Source organism: Branchiostoma belcheri, unplaced genomic scaffold (genome assembly GCF_001625305.1).
Source record: "Branchiostoma belcheri isolate BF01 breed outbred unplaced genomic scaffold, Haploidv18h27 scaffold44, whole genome shotgun sequence".
Lineage (NCBI taxonomy): Eukaryota > Metazoa > Chordata > Leptocardii > Amphioxiformes > Branchiostomatidae > Branchiostoma > Branchiostoma belcheri.
Window position 1 is genome coordinate 1,625,834 of NW_017804065.1, and position 19,405 is coordinate 1,645,238.

General features: G+C 45.3%; 1 protein-coding gene across 4 annotated transcripts; it reads left to right on the forward strand.

The window, feature by feature from the left end:
* Nucleotides 1–1,203: 1,203 nt before the first annotated feature.
* Nucleotides 1,204–18,975, forward strand: LOC109478582 (cytochrome P450 26A1-like). Of its 4 annotated transcripts, none has more exons than XM_019780240.1 (5): nucleotides 1,204–1,727; nucleotides 7,755–8,112; nucleotides 15,986–16,486; nucleotides 16,872–17,300; nucleotides 17,521–18,975. In XM_019780240.1, the coding sequence occupies exons 2-5, from the start codon at nucleotides 7,936–7,938 to the stop codon at nucleotides 17,977–17,979; spliced, it is 1,566 nt and encodes a 521-aa protein (XP_019635799.1). In that variant the 5' UTR covers nucleotides 1,204–1,727; nucleotides 7,755–7,935; the 3' UTR covers nucleotides 17,980–18,975. The 4 variants fall into 4 exon arrangements, with proteins under 4 accessions (XP_019635799.1, XP_019635801.1, XP_019635800.1 ...); XM_019780242.1 differs by lacking the exon at nucleotides 1,204–1,727 and adding an exon at nucleotides 5,961–6,951; XM_019780241.1 differs by lacking the exon at nucleotides 1,204–1,727 and adding an exon at nucleotides 7,003–7,665.
* The last annotated feature ends 430 nt before the right edge of the window (nucleotides 18,976–19,405 follow it).

The following is a 19,405-nucleotide window of genomic DNA, read 5'->3' on the forward strand; positions in this document are numbered from 1 at the left end:
GGTAATTAATATTCCTGTCACTGGCACCTCTGCACCCACGGCCATTTCGTCTAGTGGGTCTTTTCAGGATCCTTCTTTACGACGTATAATTTTGACGTGTTTCGACATTTTGGCGCACAATTTTGTGTTTGTGGCCCTCCGCGGACCTCACACGACTGTCGGCACGTCGTTTCGTCTGGTCGTAAAATGATGTTTGTAGCTAACGACTGGAGTGGAGATTTATGGAAGTAACACTTAAAACGCCCTCTTGTACAGGACGTCACAGTATGGAGAACTAGTCTTAACCAGGTTGCTGGAGAACTCTACTAGTCACAGATTGCCAAGTCTACTCCTATGGTCGGCATAATTTCTCGGGCATACCATTCAGCATATTTGACCAATTTCCAATTTATACTTCTAGTATTTTCCAACAGCCCATCGGAGTCTGACAGAGTATCGACAACTTTAACACGGGGTCCTCTATTTTACCCCGACCATGCCGGGACTGAAGATGAGCCCTTGTCGCTTTGGTCGTCTTTGTTAAGTCATTTTTGTGCAAACACCACTTTAGACCACGTTATACTCGTTTAGGGTGTTCGGTAGCTTGCCACTGCTAGAAGGTACAGTATATGCAGTCATTTATTAAAGGATCTTATGTTTGGGATTTTTTACGGAAATCCTGTCCTAAAATAACTCTTGTTCTGGTACCGGCATGACACGACAGGTACCAGGCAGTCCCACTCCCCTGTCGCACTGCTGGTCAGCCCGCTTCCCGTCCCTATATAGACGTTGTACGGCTGCCACGCGCCTACAAGGAGGTGGAGACCAGCATTCCACTGGGCAGGTAAGGACGTCGGCACGGAACCCTTTATCCACCGGGCGCGCTGGCGTAATGGAATGTGGCCTAGAAACATGCGGGCCGTCCAATAGAGCTGTCAATCACAACCTGCTGTAACTTGAAGCGTGTCTCCTCTCGCAAGTCGTCAGTTGCGGTCCCTTCATGCCCCACACCTTGCAGACACGCACGGCAGCTCCGCACAGCTCCCCCCTACAGCTCGCCCTTTGTCTCAGCGGACAATGGCCAACAAAAGCTCGAGTGCGGCTCCAGGTATTCGGAACATTCACTTGAATTGCCGTCGATTGATCGACAGCTAGGTGTCAAAAGGCAGGTGAAGTGCTCCTCAAATAAAAGGAAGCCGTCTTTATGAACTCCAGGTGAACTTTTGTTGAACTTTGTCTGACCCCCCCGTCCCCTGACCTATTGCGAGCCGCACAGAAGGACCTGATGACACATAACAAAAACTCCCTCTCCTCTGTTGAAGTTGAAAGACAGCTCACGTTACGGCGGCGTGAGCGATAATGGGGACAGTAGTGATCAAAGCACGCGGTTGTTTTTGGACAGGCCGGCTGAATGAGGGAGCCCCGGGCTGTCTGTAGCCAGGGTGAATCCACGGATTGACCCCCAGCCCATGTGATGCCCTTCCATCTTCTAACTAATGCAAGACATGCAAATGTTGAGCTCTCTCAGCCCGCTGATTGGCTGTTAGCCACAATCAATGCAGGTGTCTTTCAAGAGCAGGCTATCCAACATAAGAGGGCCTGAGTGCTGGCCGGGCTTGTAGTCCAGTACATTCCCCAGTACACCGGCTACTGCCGACGGCCACATACACGTCCAACACCGGCCTGTCGGATTTTACCCGCGCAATCAACTAACAATATATCAACATAGACCTTTCTTTTGAACTGAGGTAAGTGTCAATGTATCTTTACTTTTCGTACTTAATATGGGCCATAAAGTCGGGAAACATCGAAGGAATATTTTAGCGATGATTGGTTTTGATAGAAGTAGGACTTTGTCAAATTTTTGTCGGTGGCTAGTGTCGTCTGTTTCCATGCATGTACAGAGTGATGGTGTTAAAATAAGGTAGAAGACTGATCGCTGGCGCTCGCACTCACGAACCATACGCATTTTGATAAACTTCAACTTCTCCAAACATGTTCTCTCTCTAACCTGACGAGACCTAGTCAGTTGATCTTTCCCCTGTCGTCGGTCGGGACCTGTTTGTTGCGGAAATGATCACTTGATAAGTTGACAGTGTCACCTCCCTGTTCAAGTGGCCAAGATTTCCAATATGAGTGCCCTGCTAATTTATTATACCTTCACACTACATGTGTGTGTATAGCCCTGCGCTAAGCTAACCCGGCGGCACACCTCTCGTCGACTTAAGGTTGACCCTGCTGTCTGCCGGAGTTTGTAAGGTTCTGGTGTGGTCCGGTAAATTGAATGTGTCACATACATTGTCACCAGTGCATAGTAAGATGCTCCCAGACATAACAACGAGTCCACTTCCATCCCAACCTGTTCAAAAATCGAGACGCACAGGTAACAAGTTAGCTCCCGGCGCAAATTTGTCAGTAGACTGGACAAAAAGTAACGCACCACCACAGTAACTACATGCGTTGGACGTTGAGCAATAATCGTTGTGGTCACCCAAATTTAACCGCAGAGGAAACTCTATCCACCCAGACCATTCTGCAGGGTTTGTTGGCACAATAGTGGCCGTATGGCGATTTGCTGTTCACGCGTGTTCCGTTCAAGATTTGGTTTCAGGCCGGGGTAGACAGGTCCGATGATTTACGGTTGCCGATACCCTCTATAAACGATCGATTGTAGACGCTGTGAACATTCTCTCTCGCAATATTTGCCGACAGTTTGTCACACAGTGCCCTGTTTGCTTACATAAGCCAGAAAAACTACGGAATTCTGAATCCCAACATACACAACTTCACGGAGAAGATATTGTTTGAAAATAAGCCCAAATTCCACAGTGCTGAATTACAACAAAGGACGAGAGTACTCCCATGTTATCCTAAGCTTATTGACGAAGACTACAGCTAGCCAACAGTACCTCCACAGCACGCCCACAGCACGCCTTCTCGCACCTTTTCGCGCGTAATTAAGGCGCTTTTCTTTCTGTGAATTTTTCATGTGTTGCCCAGTATGTTCTGTGGGCTTGTGGATGCTCATTAAAGTTCCATGCTAAGTTTGTACTCCGGTCTATACATTGCAATCATACAGATGTGAGGGAGCCATGTGTCTGGATTATAGGCTATGTTTCACAGTTTTCATCCAGATGACTTGTAGAGACACTGTGCTCATGTTATAAATATGAAGGCGACTAAAAATCATTTCATCAAATAGAAATCAATGAAACAATATTCGGTGCAATGGTAAGGGTATTCTACACAGGCTATAGCTTTGAGAGAGACCACACGAAGCGAACGAATACAGTTAAATGTATATCTATTGCTTTCTTTATTATCTAAGAGTGTTCTGGCTATATGTTCACATTCGTTGTGTACGACCCAGTCTTTGGCTTGTGTGTACATGCTTGCTTGCCATGATCCTAAGTAAATACAAGTGTATGGGACAGTGACAAAATAACGTTAACAACACACACGGTGTAACTGTGACGGTTGTGAAATGTCTTCAGGTAACCTAGCAGGGTCCATTTTACCCATTAGTGGACAGAAATCGGGCCCTTGAAAGGGGCCTGTAGGGGATATTATCTTCGGTGGTTCACCTAACATTGCCCGAGGTATTCCTGACATGTTATCGCTGGTGGATCGAATGGCTTGCCGTGTCACAGTTCGTAAAATCGCCCGAGCCCAAGCGGCACCTCAGTACGCTGGTAGGGACTAGCAGTGGTATGAGGCACGGGGACGTGCAAACCGTTTGAAAAATGGCGTTCGCCCTCCTCCGGCGGTGTTGTTTGTGTAAAGAAACTAGACATTGCACGGTTACTGATAGAGAGTAAACAGTTCAATTCAAGTCTGATAGAATAATTGACTGGTGAGGACGAGGAACAACAAAAGTAACAGTGAACAGTAGCGGTCGCCATAAATCAGTCGAGCTGTCAGTCTGCCGGGAGCCGCCTCCGGGCCGCAGCTACACCGGCCTGCTAACATAGTAGACAAAATCTACCAGGATCCCCCAAGAAATGGTTCGCACGTAAAAAGACTCCAAGTGGGTAATTGAACCCTGTCGGGGCCGTGTTTTGCTGCAGCGGTTGGCTGTGCTCCAATACAGGCTGGCAAGAATTCGTTTGAGTTTGAAATGTCACGCCGGGCGAGCGTATCGGGAACAAGGGAATATAACCTTCCCTGCGGCCGGCTAGCACACTTTCCTCCCTCACTTTCTGGATAGTTCCGGGTCTATCCCTCCCTGAACACACAGATTAGCTTGGTAAGAAGTGCCAGGGTATACCTTTATCAACCCTGCTTTGTTTCTTGACGTTTTCCACCTGAAACGGTTGGCGATTTGGTGCCCGAGAACGGCGGTGAATGGGCCACCATGAAATACAAGAATAGATTCTGTCTGAATCCTTACACTTCAAAACACAACGAACTCTCGGTGCTACAATGTACCTTGGCGATAAGACCGTTGGCTTTTTGTTCTCTGAGCCTTCCTTGCGTGACTTGTAAAGCCAGAAAGTGGTCCCCTTGAAAAGGGCAGAAGCAGTTACGGGTGGAACAACAGACGTTACCTAGCGATTACAATCAACAAAGCCAGTGGCGCCCGGTTCCCACCGCGGAGTTCACCTTATCAACTTTTACGATCCCCGCTCGTTTCGAAGCGTTAAAATTTGACGGCAATGAATAGAGTTCAATAGTGAATGAACTATTGGCACCTAATTTAAAACAGATTAAGACACCCTTTCGAGAACCATTTGTGTGAATAGGGTGTCAGAATAGGCCGTAATTATCTCTCAACAATGTGGGTGTGAATGGGGTGGGGCCTCTCTCTGCACGTCAAAAGAAAAATTTTCATACTGTTTGTTTCTAAGTTGTCTGATTCGCTCTCCCTCCTACCAGTTGGGATTGTATGGGGAAATGAGATTGGGAGATATTCACCCCAGGACGTCACATCATTTCGATCAGTTTGCCTCTCTAAGCCGCAATAATTGCCGAGAGCTCTAGAGAGTTGAATATCTGCGATCTCGCCCATTTTCTCCTTCCAGCTCACTCCCAAAATTCAAGCAACTTACTCATGCCCGATTACGTCCTCTAAGCGACGCCAAACAATCTCCAAAGAATTCTATTTCGTTTCTTTCACGGTTGAAAATATTCTCAGGCACACAACATGGCAACCGCCACGTAACGTTGTTGTGGTAGCAAAAGATAATATCCGGTTTTGCAGGTTATTTTTTCTCAGCTAATCGTACTTTTTAATCTGTCGTTTCCACTTTGCCTACATACTTAGTTGCCTCTGAAATCACCATTCCACGCCAGGCAATTATTCATAATTATTTGTTATTTTTGCTTGAGTGAAACTGTACAATAGATTGCAATTGGATTTATCGCGTCTTTCCTTCATATCTGCATACTCATTATAAAGCTGTTTCATCTGGGTCTTCCGTTGGATCGTATTTCTACCTTTTGTCCACAATTACTATAATAACCAACGTCTTTGTTCTGTCGTATTTTCAACAGGCGTTTTTATCCCAATGATTCCAATACACCAGACTGCTTACTAACAAACCAATTGGCAAAATAAACTCCGCCTCAGTGTTTCAAAGATTTGCTTATTTGAAGGTGGAAGAAAGCCGTAATCAACATCTATTGAAATACACACTAAATCATATCCTCTTAACGTGTATTCGCCCTCAAAAGAACAGTCCTCGAAAGGAAACATTCATTTCCATCATACAGGCAATTTGTCAAGCTAGAAAAATACATCGCGGTACATGAGTTTGGTTTACATTTTTGGTAGATTTTATTCGTTTTCATAATGTTGGTGTGTACAATTTGCATAAACTCGTAGTCGTAGAAACAGTTTCTCGATTTCATGGTCACCCGTCAACAGTTGTAGGTATATACGTAGTGTATTAGTAAGGCCGAGCTAAATTTGCTCACTATCACAATGTAAAAGTTACATACATGTACTCATATCTTCATTATCGGTGTCGCAAAAGTTATTTCTCTCACAGTATCTCAGCTCAGCTTTTGCTTTAGAATTTTGTCGGTTTTCTAAACAACTAAAATGTTTGCAAGGCTGGGAATGACACGATGTTTTCGATAATGAGGCAGTAGCTGTTTTGTTGTTTGTGTGTAAAGCAGGGTTGCTAAAGATAACGTGGTATGTGATGTATTTGGTATAGAATAGGGCATCTCATTCTGAATAGTAAACATCCCAGAACTACAGAAATAACGTCACACTACAGCGCTACGTCCTGAAGATTTCTTACTTTTACCCAACATGTCCTGTTTCGACTCCGTTTCTAGATATTCCTCAGTCATTTGAAACAAGTGATAGATTTGGTCAGATATATCATTTCGGCGCTAACAGTACAAAATTGACAGCCAAACTACATACAAATTGTCCTGAATCCAACAAACAGATTTCGACTTCATCACACAATACGCTTTCTCTTTCCCTTGTACATTTTTTCAACATACCAAACTTGCAGAAAATTACAGTAGATCAGTCGGGACATCGAAGTTGATCGAAGTATCAATAGCAATGCTTTAAAAGATGCCAACATGTACAATGAACCACAAAGCTGAGACGTGCTTTTCTGTTGTATACTCTGGCTCTGTACTGTCAGACGGGTTAAGATGTGCAGCTGGTGACTGATTCGATATTTGATTTATTTGACTATTCACGGTTTTAACTTTCCGTCTCAAAATATTAAGACCCTCATACGTGTCCGTCAGTAACCCACAATTAACACGTCTACAGACATATGGTGCGCGTGAATTGACGGATTGCGTCAAATATTGACGTCAAAAAGTCATATTTACGTCAAGATTCCATTCTGATCGTCAACTGGAAAATATTCCAGATTCCCGGGGTCTTGTAGAGGCTACTGCGCCTTTCCGTGGAACACATCGGGCGACAAGATACCACTTGTCTCCTACTATCTCCCGCTACAAGCCTGTGTGGTGTAACTCCTGATCATACGGGACACTGTGAGTCACGACTCACTCTCTATCAAGTTGAATTACGTCACCTTAACTTGGCTATCACCGAAAGAAAAGGTCAGCCATGGAAAGTCTTAGCTGAGGAAATGGCAGGATGTTGTTATGTCTTATTCTACAGCTACTCCTGACATAATCCGACTCACAGCACAGTTACATTCCTGTGAATGATTTGTCCTCCATGCGAAGGACTGAAAAGACCTCATATCCTGGTAGCGTTAGTATAAAGTGAATGTTCCACTGTTGCAGAAGGGAGACACAATTCCATAGCCCTAGTCTACATACAAGGGGAAGTATGTGCAGTTAGACGGTATCTGTCAGGTTCGTAAAGTCAGTACTGTAGCTGGAATCATGTGCCTCGCATTTCAGTACATTTATGTAGAGCCAGAGTAGATAGACTGCACCCGGGACGGACCAAAACCGCTGACGACGCATGCAAATTTTCTAGACATCGTCATCATCTACTTAACGATCCCTATTGTGAATATTCAAACCTTTCATTTGGGTATGTTCTGAAAATAGTAGTTATCTGCGCTACAAATACGCTGTCAGTAACCTTTACTACATTAAGACTGGCGGCCGTCGCCATTCGGAGACAGATCAGTCGGGCGCCCGTGTAGTGTTGATGGCCTACCATTCTTCAAGGCGCCCTTGATGGTTTCTCCTTCGACGCTGCACTTCTGGAGAAAACGGTTTCAGTGTAGGGTTAGTTTTTTTTTTACTCCATGGTAAATCTTGATCAGACACTGCCCCGTGAGTGACCTAGCTAATTGCGACATGCGTCTTTGCTTCAGCGGAGTGAGTGAGCGGCGTCAGGGTTCAGCGCCTGGCGACAGCCATTGATCGGCTCGGGCGAGACACCGAGCCCGCCACGCTCTCGGCTCGTCCATCAGGCCCGCTTGGCTGCGGCAAAGGGTCACCGTCACTCCATATAAACTCCAGGCGAGCTCCTCATCAGGAGACAAAGCTGCAAAGATGCTGGTGGAGCTGCTGACTGTCCTCGTCCTGCCCTGTGTCGCGCTCCTGCTGTCCTGGAAGCTCTGGACGCAGTACTACACCTGGTCCGACACCGACACCGGCTCCGACCTCCCCCTGCCGCCGGGAAGCATGGGTCTACCCTTCATCGGAGAGACGCTCAGCCTCGTGTGGCAGGTAAGGGCGCACTTTTCTACAGTAGAAGATACGAGGATGTTGTGTTTACATTTAATGCACATGATGTATATGACAAGGTCTCGTCAATCACGTACGAGCATCGCGCGTCCATGTATAGGTTTACCGACGGCTAGCACATACGGGGGCCTTTCTCCCCGGACACAGATATCTAGTCAGAGACTCAGATGTACCTCTCATTTCAAGTGTATTTGTCACGACCTCCACACAGAGCAACTTTATATGGTACTTTGACATTACAATGTATGAGATGTAGTTGTGATCATACTGAGGAATCAGTTGTCGCTACAGTTACTACAACCTGTTTTCACTTCAAAATTTAACCTTCAGTTGGAGATAACATCGTGTATTACAGAAGCCGATATTACAATTATTCCAATTTTTCTAAGCGTAATATTGTTGAGAAATACATTACACGAACATCTACTCTGACAATACTAAGTAGAGGCCCTGGTCAGTATTTGTAAGTGCCCTTTTAGTGCTCATGTTGTGGCGAAGCTGGAATTTATTTTTTAGTGGCCAGTTTGGTGGTAGTTTGTTACATGCGTGTGATTCTGTTTGGATACATCGTATATCTTATTGATGATGTGAAAACGACCATAGTGCAGCTTTGTACCTCAAAATTGGACGTTTTTATAGGTAAACCTGCAGTTATATGTCCCCACCGCTAGCTGCAGTGCTAATATATGGATACTACATGTACTGGTAGCTGGATGTACGCAAAAAGCTGCGGCATTTGCAACCGGCTCGGGGCCTGGCAGAGTTAACTTTTAGAGCCGAAATGTGTCTTTTGTTGTGAAACTTAGGCTTCAAATTTTGCCTTGCTGCTGTGATGTGTATGAGGTGTTGTGTGTTGACTGTATTGAGTATTACAGAAGGCAGTTTGCATTGCATATGTCCACACGTTTAGCAAAGAAACTTTCTTCGACGTTGTACCAGCCGTGCATGGTGGTCCGCAAGGTCAGGCAAACCAAGCCGACATGCGCGGATTTGTTGCCGCCCGAGTGATTCTCCCACCTCCCATGTTGATAATGTACTAAAACAGTTCTTAGGTGCCTCAGGCGCAAGAAAGTGGTTAGTTCGGTTCACTTTATCTCTGCCGAATCGTTTTACAAGTGACGTCTTTTCAATTATGGCAATTTTAAATTTATTATGAAGACAGTTTTGACAAGGTTTTCATGGCGAGGGAACTTTCTGGACGCAATTGTCACCTTCAGCGCGTGGTTATCTTTGTTGAAATCCTCAGCATTCAATTAGGAAAATATAAAACAACATGACGAGTAGATTGTCGATTTCATGGCGTTAAGATTTATACTTAGAGATGTTTTGCTCGTATGTAAGAAAAATGCTATAAATCTACTTTGTCGGGCCGTGCCTAGCGCTTAAGGACGGCATCTGACTGAGTCTCTTCAGTTAAACAATTAAACATTGATTTTTTTCTGGAGCTGCCAAGAGCATATTATACTTGTCGATCCCTGGAGCTATTTTATTTTGTCTTTTTGTGTTTTTATTTACTCAAGAAAATGTTAGAAACCCAAGCCCCTGACTGGCATCGCGGTATAATTCTCAACGTCCTCAAACTTCTCCTTAGAGGTGGCAGGGTCTATGAGTAATGGCCGCGAGCCTTGTCGACACCTTTATCGTCGGTTCGTACGACTCTATCTCTCTAGCCTGAGCACTGCCCTCATGGTACATACAATCTGAATGGTGAAAAAGCCTTCAATGTCTGTAATGATAAAGATCGGAGAGGGGCACCCCCACCCCTCCAAACCTTTGACCTTTATGTGCTTGTGATTGGCAGCCGTCACTACATACCAGCCGACAGCCGGGCCTTGCCAAGCGACTTTCTCAGACGTGTATAATACTGTATTCTTTGTAAGGCGGTAACATGAGCAGCTCTGGCCGGGGCTCCGTAAATCAGCTGAGAACCGGGCGCTCGGACTTAATTACTGGCGCCGCCGCCCCACACCTTTATTTGAAGTGGCACATTTTCTGTAAAATGTATTATCGGGGTTGCAACTAACTGTTCGAGGCGACGCGAGCTAAACAAGTCTAGGCCTCAGGCTTTCAGTTGACAATTCTTATATAAAACCTGGTAAAACATCACAGCCGCCACAGCTCGCATAACACAACAAAAGAAAACAAAGCGCCGTTGTAATGAGTTGCTAGGATTATGGATGCCCTGGGCAGCGGGAAGTGATAAATCCCCTCCCGACTCTGCGTAGGTAGTTGTTTAATCGCGCCTAATATCAACCTTACCGCGCAGTGTGCCAGCAATAACATGTATTCTCAGTCTACTTAGTGTGATAGACGGGATCTTTGAGTCCAGGTCACTGAACTGTCCCCTTACATTAGCTGTGATAACCGAGCTGCTGATCCCGCTCTCTATATCCTGTTATTGAACGGCTGGAAGTCGGACGGCGTGACACCTGGCCAGGTGCCGGCCGGGACGATAGAAACGTGGCGCGCTGGCAACCCGTGGAGCTCACCTGGAGAGTAGACAGATAGAGGATCTGTGTCGGGGATAGAGAACATGTCATCGTATTTCCATGAGTTCTACCGCTCTCTGAAGTGGGCAGATAACCTAACTATCAGGGAGGCGTAATCTATTTCTCATGTCCGTAGTGTTGGGAGCTGAGACCTTCCCACGATAGATCGCAGAGACTCTAGAATGTGTCAAAGACTGTTCTCTATTCGCCTCGTCACGAAAGACTGACCGGGCAGTCGGCGCTATCATGGTCTCCTTACATTTGGTGAAAAATGCACTTCACAACTGTTCAATTAAACTGAGCAAGACACAGCAAACTACCCGGAATATTTTCAATAGAGCACCTGGAGCACCAATCCCTATAGCGCCGACTGGTATGTGGACAGCATAACTGTGTATATACTATATGGGATGGCAATGAGCTCCCAAGGGTTCTAATAGCGTATGTATGTACAATAAGAGTAGTGAGAGAATATGTAAAACGTGAACAAAATATGTGAATCAAGACCAGGACAGAAGATAGAAAAACCGGACGTTCTCCTGCAGTACCATGGACAGGCACCAGGAGGCCCACATGTGACCTTGGCCTTTGTCTCTTCTGGGCCGGGCCTGGTATTTGTATGATCACGTGTTGATGAAGGAACATGGCACGGTTCTGTCTGGCACAGCCATTTTCATTTTCCAAACGAACGTAATATTACGTTAATATTACGTGTAGGAAAAACTTACAAAGCAGAAAGGCAGCCAATGGTTTCACTGTGTGCGAGATGGCCTCCTGTAACTGTATTAATCGCATCACATCTAATTTACCCACAATATCACCATCATAATGAATTCTGCAAAGTTATTTTCAATTCCCAGAACAGTCACTGTACGATATCCTTCATGTTGAAGATCCAGTAAGAGTACAGTCTGAAGCACTTCAACAGCCAAACAAAGCAAAGGCGAACCATTCCGATGATGCATGTGCAGTACTCCATGCCCAGCTGGTCAGGATAGAGGCCTGTGCTGCGGACGTTGGTCCGTTGGCGGAGAAAAACGAACAGACAACGATGCGTTCAAGAGCCAATGGGCCTGAAATCCAAACCATGATGAAAGCAGACATACTAGGGGTTCATAGTCTATTAGAGGTTGGGTGCGGAAAGACACCATCATTCAATGGACAGCCATGGGGCGCAATAGACCATAGTTCATTGAAGGCTTCACATAATACCGTAGATTGCCTTGAATCTGAGTTGTCACTGTGGCATACTGTAAAATTGTATACTTCAAAGTGTTCAAGCAACAAGAAGGAGCTAGACGCAAGTAAGAGGTACGTGTCCAGCATGCAGAAATGTACATCCGGTAAAACGTCGGTGTCAAAAAGTAACTGTGATCAAGCACATGAAATCGGATATGGTATATATATGTTTGCGTCTTTGTTTGTTTGTTTGTTTGTTTGTATGTGTGTGTGTGAGTGTGTGTGTGTGTTTCAGCATATTTGTGATTAGCATAACGTAAGAAGGCCTTTATGGATTGTGGGGATATTTAGTATGTGGGTAGACGAGAAAAGACAAAGGTCAAGGCCAAATTTGGGCCTCCTGTTAGTTGACCTTGGCACTGCAGTAGAACTTCCGTTTTTTTAATCTTTTGCTCTGGACATGCTATGGTCTTGAGTTTTTGGTGTCTGATAGTTTTCCACGTCAGAAACAAATGGTATAGGTTTGGTCCCTCTAGCAGCCTGTTCTGGAACTACAGGGGAGTTTTGGGCGAAATCTTTCAAAGCGGCTAAGTCAATAAAGGAGCAATATATTTCCATGTAATTTGGCATGACAGAGATGATACCCAAATTAAGCAAACGAGGATTTGATTTCTGAAATTCCAGTGCTGTATCTGATAGGATACATTTATCGTATGTAATCTATGGCAGGTGGAACATTTACAGATACAAATCATGCAAATTAGGACCTAATTTGCATAATTAATGCGCTTTAAAATGATTTATTATCGGTAAATGATAGGATATCCATACTTGTGTCATTTGCATAATTAATGATGAAATGTTGAAATTAAACCTTGCCAAAGTATAGGACTTTCACATATGAAATACATCTAATTAATTTATAGATTAAAATATGCTAATTACAACTTTACGCCAATGATGAATTAGATAGATCCAAAAAATAAGCATTTACAACAGCTCTAGATACTTCATGGAGGTATGAGATCCCCGAATTCTTGTTGGCTTAGCCTCTGAGTAGCTGGAAAAGATACCGGCAGGTGATTCCAATGGACTTAGTTATTTACAAAGAAAGAGATGATATCTAGTGGATGTATGGCGTGTGGTAGGCACTCCGTAGGTTCAGACAGACGATATTGATTCTATCTCCCAGTTAGATTACAGGTGCGATTCCAAAAAGTAAACTTCTGGAAGAGACGCCAGAACAAATGGGATGACCCACAAATGCCCTCTAGCAGACGGACGATCCCATGTTTGAGAATTTCAATTACAGACCGATTTACACCTTCGTACCTCGCCTCACGTGAAGAGTGAGCCGGAACCAGCGTGGCGCCAGCCCCGCCGAGCCAACTGAACTCTTGTCGCGGGTCGCTAGGCTGATCGATGGGGAAAGCGCCTTCCCTCTCTGTGACCTTCAACGTAATTAGTACGGAGAGACTTCAGACAGACATTGCCGACCGCCAATTGGGAGAAAGTTATAGAATTATAATCCTCTCCCCTCATCCATACCTCCCTGTGTGTATTTAGAACATTACACACTAGTTTGATGCACCGATGGAGGTCATCTTGTCTCCCGGTGATTTACGACCAAACACAAATTGTTGCCCAAATCAATGATGTTGGAAAGAACAACTGCCATTTTTGAATGTATTGACCTTTTTCTGCGGCGAATGGCGGCGCCCACTGTGGCGTTCCTAATGGCTTGATTGATGAGAGTGACTTTGAGTACCCTCAGAAAGTTTTGACTTGTCTGTTTCTTTCTAAGTTTAGAGTTGTCTTTTTGTCATAAAGAACTCTGGTTGGTCGGTTGTTTTGTTGGTTAGTTGGTTGGCCAGTTACCCATACGTCTTAAAACAATGGAAAAATAAGTTTGGAAGCAAACTTACAGAAAGGTTTCCACATGCAGAACTACCAGAGCCGGCCGCGTCTGTAACACTAGCGGTCCTTCTGTCTGGAAGACTGTGACAAGAAATGGACAAATTTACCACTGAGGTGATGACCAGTGCATCAATAGTTATGTGTTTACGGGCTTACGTTTGTGTGTGTGCACTAGTGCTCTGGATTGTGTACTTGCGCACGTGTTCGTGTGTGCAGGCGTGTTCATGTGTGCATGTTTGTGGGTTTGGGTGTGTGAGCATGTCGAAGTACGTGCGTGCGTACGCGCGCGTGTGTGAGTGTGCGGGTGGATGTTTTTTGTGTGGGTCTGTTTGTGTATGTGTGTGTGTGTGTGTGTGTGTGTGTGTGTGTGTGTGTGTGTGTGTGTGTGTGTGTGTGTGTGTGTGTGTGTGTGTGTGTGTGTGTGTGTGTGTGTGTGTGTGTTTGATTATATTCTCTAGGTTCTTTTGCCACAACAGCACATGTTGTTTCGGATTGCGGTGTTTCGGAGTGCGGTGCTGATAATGAGCTAAACCATTGTCGACAAAACAGGCAAAGAGAGTGCTTGTGGTACGACGTAAAGTAACCTAATTTTCCACCATTCATTCTGGTGCCCTTTTCACCCCGCCGCCCACCATAATCATATTTTACGCCACTCGAACACAACTCCAGCCATCGCGAAGGCAATTCCCTGTCTAGCCTGTCCGGATCGTTACGCCATCGATCGGCAATCGGAAATGAAGATCGCTCACGAAATGTGTGAAACGTCGCGACAGTAAAGTCATTAGATTCACATTATCAATTAGGAAACGGGAGACTCCCATTGGCAGGGCGCTGATGGGGCGCCCAACCATAGGCTTCGTGATACAACCTGTGCGGAAGTGAGAACAACTTTAATAGAGATCGTCTGTCTTGGGCGAAGAGAGTGAACCCTGTTTGACCCGTCAGTTGTGTCGACGTTAGCCACGTGATTGTTCAGCTGTCTGTTGCGGGTTCTCCCGCTGAAAGGGCGTTCAGGAAATTGTTCCACATAGTGTCCTCAACATAAATAAATTGAGGCGGGGATAGACCAGACATCTAAACAACATTAACGTCTTTATCGTATTCATTTCTCTAGTCTAATGACCGACAATCTTGTAAAACGTATCACTAGTCCATAGTCAATGCCTTATTCAAGATACTTGAATAAGGATAAAAATGCCTGCATGCCGTACGTAACATAACGCCACAACTACCCTATACCTGTACTCTGTATAGGGTGAATGTTTTGTCGCTGTGTAATGGTTTAACCCCGTCTGCCACTATTTGTCACAGCGTGCGCGCGAAATGATATAATAAGGCCACAGAGAATCCCCACTTACCGTGGCGCCGGTGTAATATACACACTGATTGTAATGACTTTTCCTCTCCATTCAAAGACATGAGAAATGATCTGAGTGTTGATAATTAGTCCATTAGTGGGGTATGGGGGGTGACAACGCGTTTCTCTAACTTCCATATCACTCACCTTCCAAGCACTTTGCTGCAATCTCCACACTCGTTATGTTTCAAGAAATGAATTTCATCACCGTATTTCCCGTCTAATGGTTTTAATACCAGACATAATGCGAGAAAGTGCGCACCTCGGGCAGTAACTACACCTGTTAAAGCTCTATATGGACAACATAACTGTAGGACGGCGAAATGAAAGATCCTTGCATTGATCACTGTAAGATCAGAGTCTCACGTTGGAAACTTTCAGGCGATATCCACACAGTCAGGCTAAGTTCTGATTTGGTCGGTAAAAATATTGAGCGATGAAACTTTACAACACATTCTTAATGACAAGCAAATATCAAATTGTTGAGTGTTGAGTGTTGAATGTTAACTTAATAATGTCTTGATGTCAGATATATTAGATAAGACTCGTTGTAGTTCTCCTATTGTACGTGAAAAGGTGTTTCTTTTCGTACGTATCAGTGGAAGGTCGCGAAAACACCAGTTTCAGCACTAAGGACAGGACCAGTATATATGCGCGGAAGGTCTGGCGCTGCAGAATGAAAGTCCGGACAATGGATAAACCCGGAAAAACTTCAACGATACTGCATACGATCACACACATCCGTACGCACGTACGTACGCACGCACACACACACACACACGCAACATACACGGACACACGTACGTACGCACACACACGCGCGCGCGCGCGCACACACACACATACAGATACGCACAACACACTCCCACCATAGAATCAGGCGTAACGCAGGTTTTGTGTCTGTTTCCTACAGGGAGGCAAATTCAGCACCAGCAGACATGCGCACTACGGGGATGTGTTCAAGACGCACATCCTGGGCCGGCCGACCATCCGTGTGCGAGGTGCGACCAACGTGCGCAAGATCCTGCTGGGGGAGAACCACATCGTCACCAGCCTGTGGCCGCAGACGTTCCGCACGGTCCTGGGCACCGGCAACCTGGCCATGAGTAACGGCGAGGAGCACAGGCTGCGCCGGAAGGTCATCATGAAGGCCTTCAACTACGAGGCGCTGGAGAGGTACGTCCCCATCATGCAGGAGATCCTGCGCGAGTCCGTGCTGCGGTGGTGCGGCGCCCCGCAGCCCGTCACTGTCTGGCCCATGGCGCGAGAGATGGCGTTCCGCGTGGCGTCCGCTGTCCTGGTGGGCTTCCAGCACAGCGACGAGGAGATCCAACACCTCACCTTCCTCTTCACCAACATGGTCAAGAACCTGTTCTCTCTCCCAGTCAAGCTACCCGGAAGTGGGCTCAGCAATGTAAGGCTTTTTAAAACTATATAATCCAGTAATTGTGAGCTTTTTTTAAAACTTTTACGATACTACGATGTTAATGTTTATGAGATAAAATTGTTCTTAAACCGGCTGACTTTAGTCTTGATGTAAGCATATTTGTCTCTCTGCAAGTATCTAGCTTAGGATAAGTATACGTCGCAGCTTTCATGATATCGGTAATCAATATCTTTCACACAGTATTGTAGAATGACCTAGTATGAGACCATTTCATAAAACCAAGACATCAGATAATCTGAAGGTATAGTTTTGTTTGTTTGTGAGTTTTTCTTGTCAATGCTGTCGTCAAAATGTAACTTAACAACACCCTCTAGAGCAGGAAAATTTGAATTACACTGTCGTTATATTTTAGGGGCTGTTTTATCGAGAAGCCATCGACAAATGGATGATGAACCACATTCAGAGGAAGAAGGAGTTTGTGATGCAGGGAGGTGACAGCGGAGACGTCTTATCGCACATCATGAACACCGCCAAGGACAACGGCGAGAAGCTGTCCGACCAGGAGATCCAGGACACGGTGGTGGAGCTGCTGTTCGCCGGGCACGAGACCACGTCCAGCGCCGCCACCTCCCTCATCATGCACCTGGCGCTGCAGCCGCGGGTGGTTCAGAAGGTGCAGGAAGAGCTGGAGAAGCACGGGCTGCTGCAGCCGGACCAGCCTATGAGTCTGGAGCAGGTCGGCAGGCTGACGTACGTGGGGCAGGTCGTCAAGGAGGTGCTCAGGCGACGCCCACCCATTGGGGGAGGCTACCGCAGAGCGCTCAAGTCTTTCGAGATCGGCGTAAGTACAAGCCCTTCATATAGCCTTGATACCATTTAGTCTCTTAGACTTAATCAGGGGGGCTGTCATTCTTCTTACTACTGGAATGTGCATGCCATACCCCACAGCAGAAAGTGCAATTGTGCTTTTATAACTTGTCGAAGTGACTTTTTGGAATTCACGAAAAAGGTTGAAAATTCACTGGATTGACAAAAAAATGTGCTCCCTTTCCTTTCCCCAGGGCTTCCAGGTGCCCGAAGGATGGGCGGTGCTCTACAGCATCAGAGACACCCACGAAGCCTCCCAGATCTTCTCCTCGCCTGAACTGTTCGACCCTGACCGCTGGACCGCCGAGACATCCCAGGCGCCCCTGGCCCGATACGATATGGTGACGTTCGGCGGGGGACCACGAGCCTGTGTCGGCAAGGAGTTCGCCAAGCTCCAGCTGAAGCTTCTGTGCGTGGAGCTGACAAGAAGGTGCCGCTGGAAGCTGACAGAAGATAAGGCACCGGACATGAAGTTCCTCCCCATCGTGTATCCAGCCGACGGGTTACCTGTTATCTTCACCCCCATTGGCGGAAAGTCACATGGTGACAAAAACAAAAATGGCGTCCTGCATGAGAAGGAGAGGACAAATGGCAAGGACTCTCCCGTTCTATGCTCGGTGTCGTTTGAAAAAGACATTAACGTCGCGATTTAAAGAAACTGAAAGAAAGAACTAAGCACATCATCTTGCCATAAGGTCCTGACAACCTTCAGGAAACTGACGAGTTGACAATAATTGCAAAGGGTGATTACAGAGTGACCGATGGTTCAATTGTTAAACCGGAATACAGGGTCAAGCACGACAAATTATATTTGCAGTACAAAGTATATCAATATAAAAGTAAACATCAATACAAAGATATAAGAATATATACATGTGTAGACGAAGTTAACGTTCTTATTCAATACTACTAATTCGGTGCGAAATCTAGTATTTGAGAATGTGATGTTAAACATTAGTTTTTGAGAAAAGACATAAATTGAAATATTCTGAAACATACTTCCAGCATGGTCTAATGAAACTGTTTACATGTAAATATACAAAAGGAACTCTTAACTTTTAAGCTTTGATCGTCAGTAGTATGTTGTGGATGTTTGAGGGGGAACATTGCTACTAGTAGCACACACAGAGATTTGCCATAGTACATAGACCCCTGCATTTTATTCCGAAAATGGCGTAGCTGTTCTAATTCATGGTATCAGTCACGTTATCTTATTCGCTAGGAATCTAACTACTGTATGGCGTTTTTGTAAATAGCTTCATCAGTCAACTAAAGCTTAAGTTCTTTCCACACTAAACCATCCCTGATGAAGGCAGCTGACAAATTTCTGTTGGCAGGTGAGAAAGAATTGGGTCTGTGGGAAAAAAACCTTTACTGCTAACATTTTTGCTTTACAAACTCAGCTCAAAGCTAATCTTGACAGTAAAAATGAATCCTATATTCTACAAGAGGTTGTTGGATTATTTATCCTACACAACATGTTGCCAACGTAACATAATGGCTGCGTATTTTATCTACTGTATCAATGATGATATATATGCTAACTCCGCCTGTACAATAGAACTCACTACACAATACTACTTTGGCATTGTGGAAAGTTGATTTTACTAAAGACTGTGTCTATTTGGACAGTGGAATAAATAGGTACAACACAACACACGACTCCTGTTTTTTTGTAGATGGTGCTATACCAATCTTCTCCGCTAGGAGACATTTTCAACCCTGTGGTCTGGGTGTTCTCTTTCACTCCTCACACACCGTGGAGTGACTTTCTTTTCTCAAGCTGTTCAGTATATTTGGGGTAATAGCAACCTGGTTAATCATAATCAACTGTGCTACACATGTGTTACACATGTATTTGGTAAAGAAAAGGAAAGAGAGACAAGGATAGAGAGAGAAAGAGAGAGAAAGAAAACTATGAAGAGGCCCCATACTGAGACGTGCGTGTATTATGAGAACCTGTAGACAACTACAGAAATGTTACGTGCGCGCACGCGCTCATTCTGCCCTTTGTACGGATAACCTCACGTTAAACCCGCTGGCGAACTTTTGAACCCCACTTTCCGCTAAGAATTACGA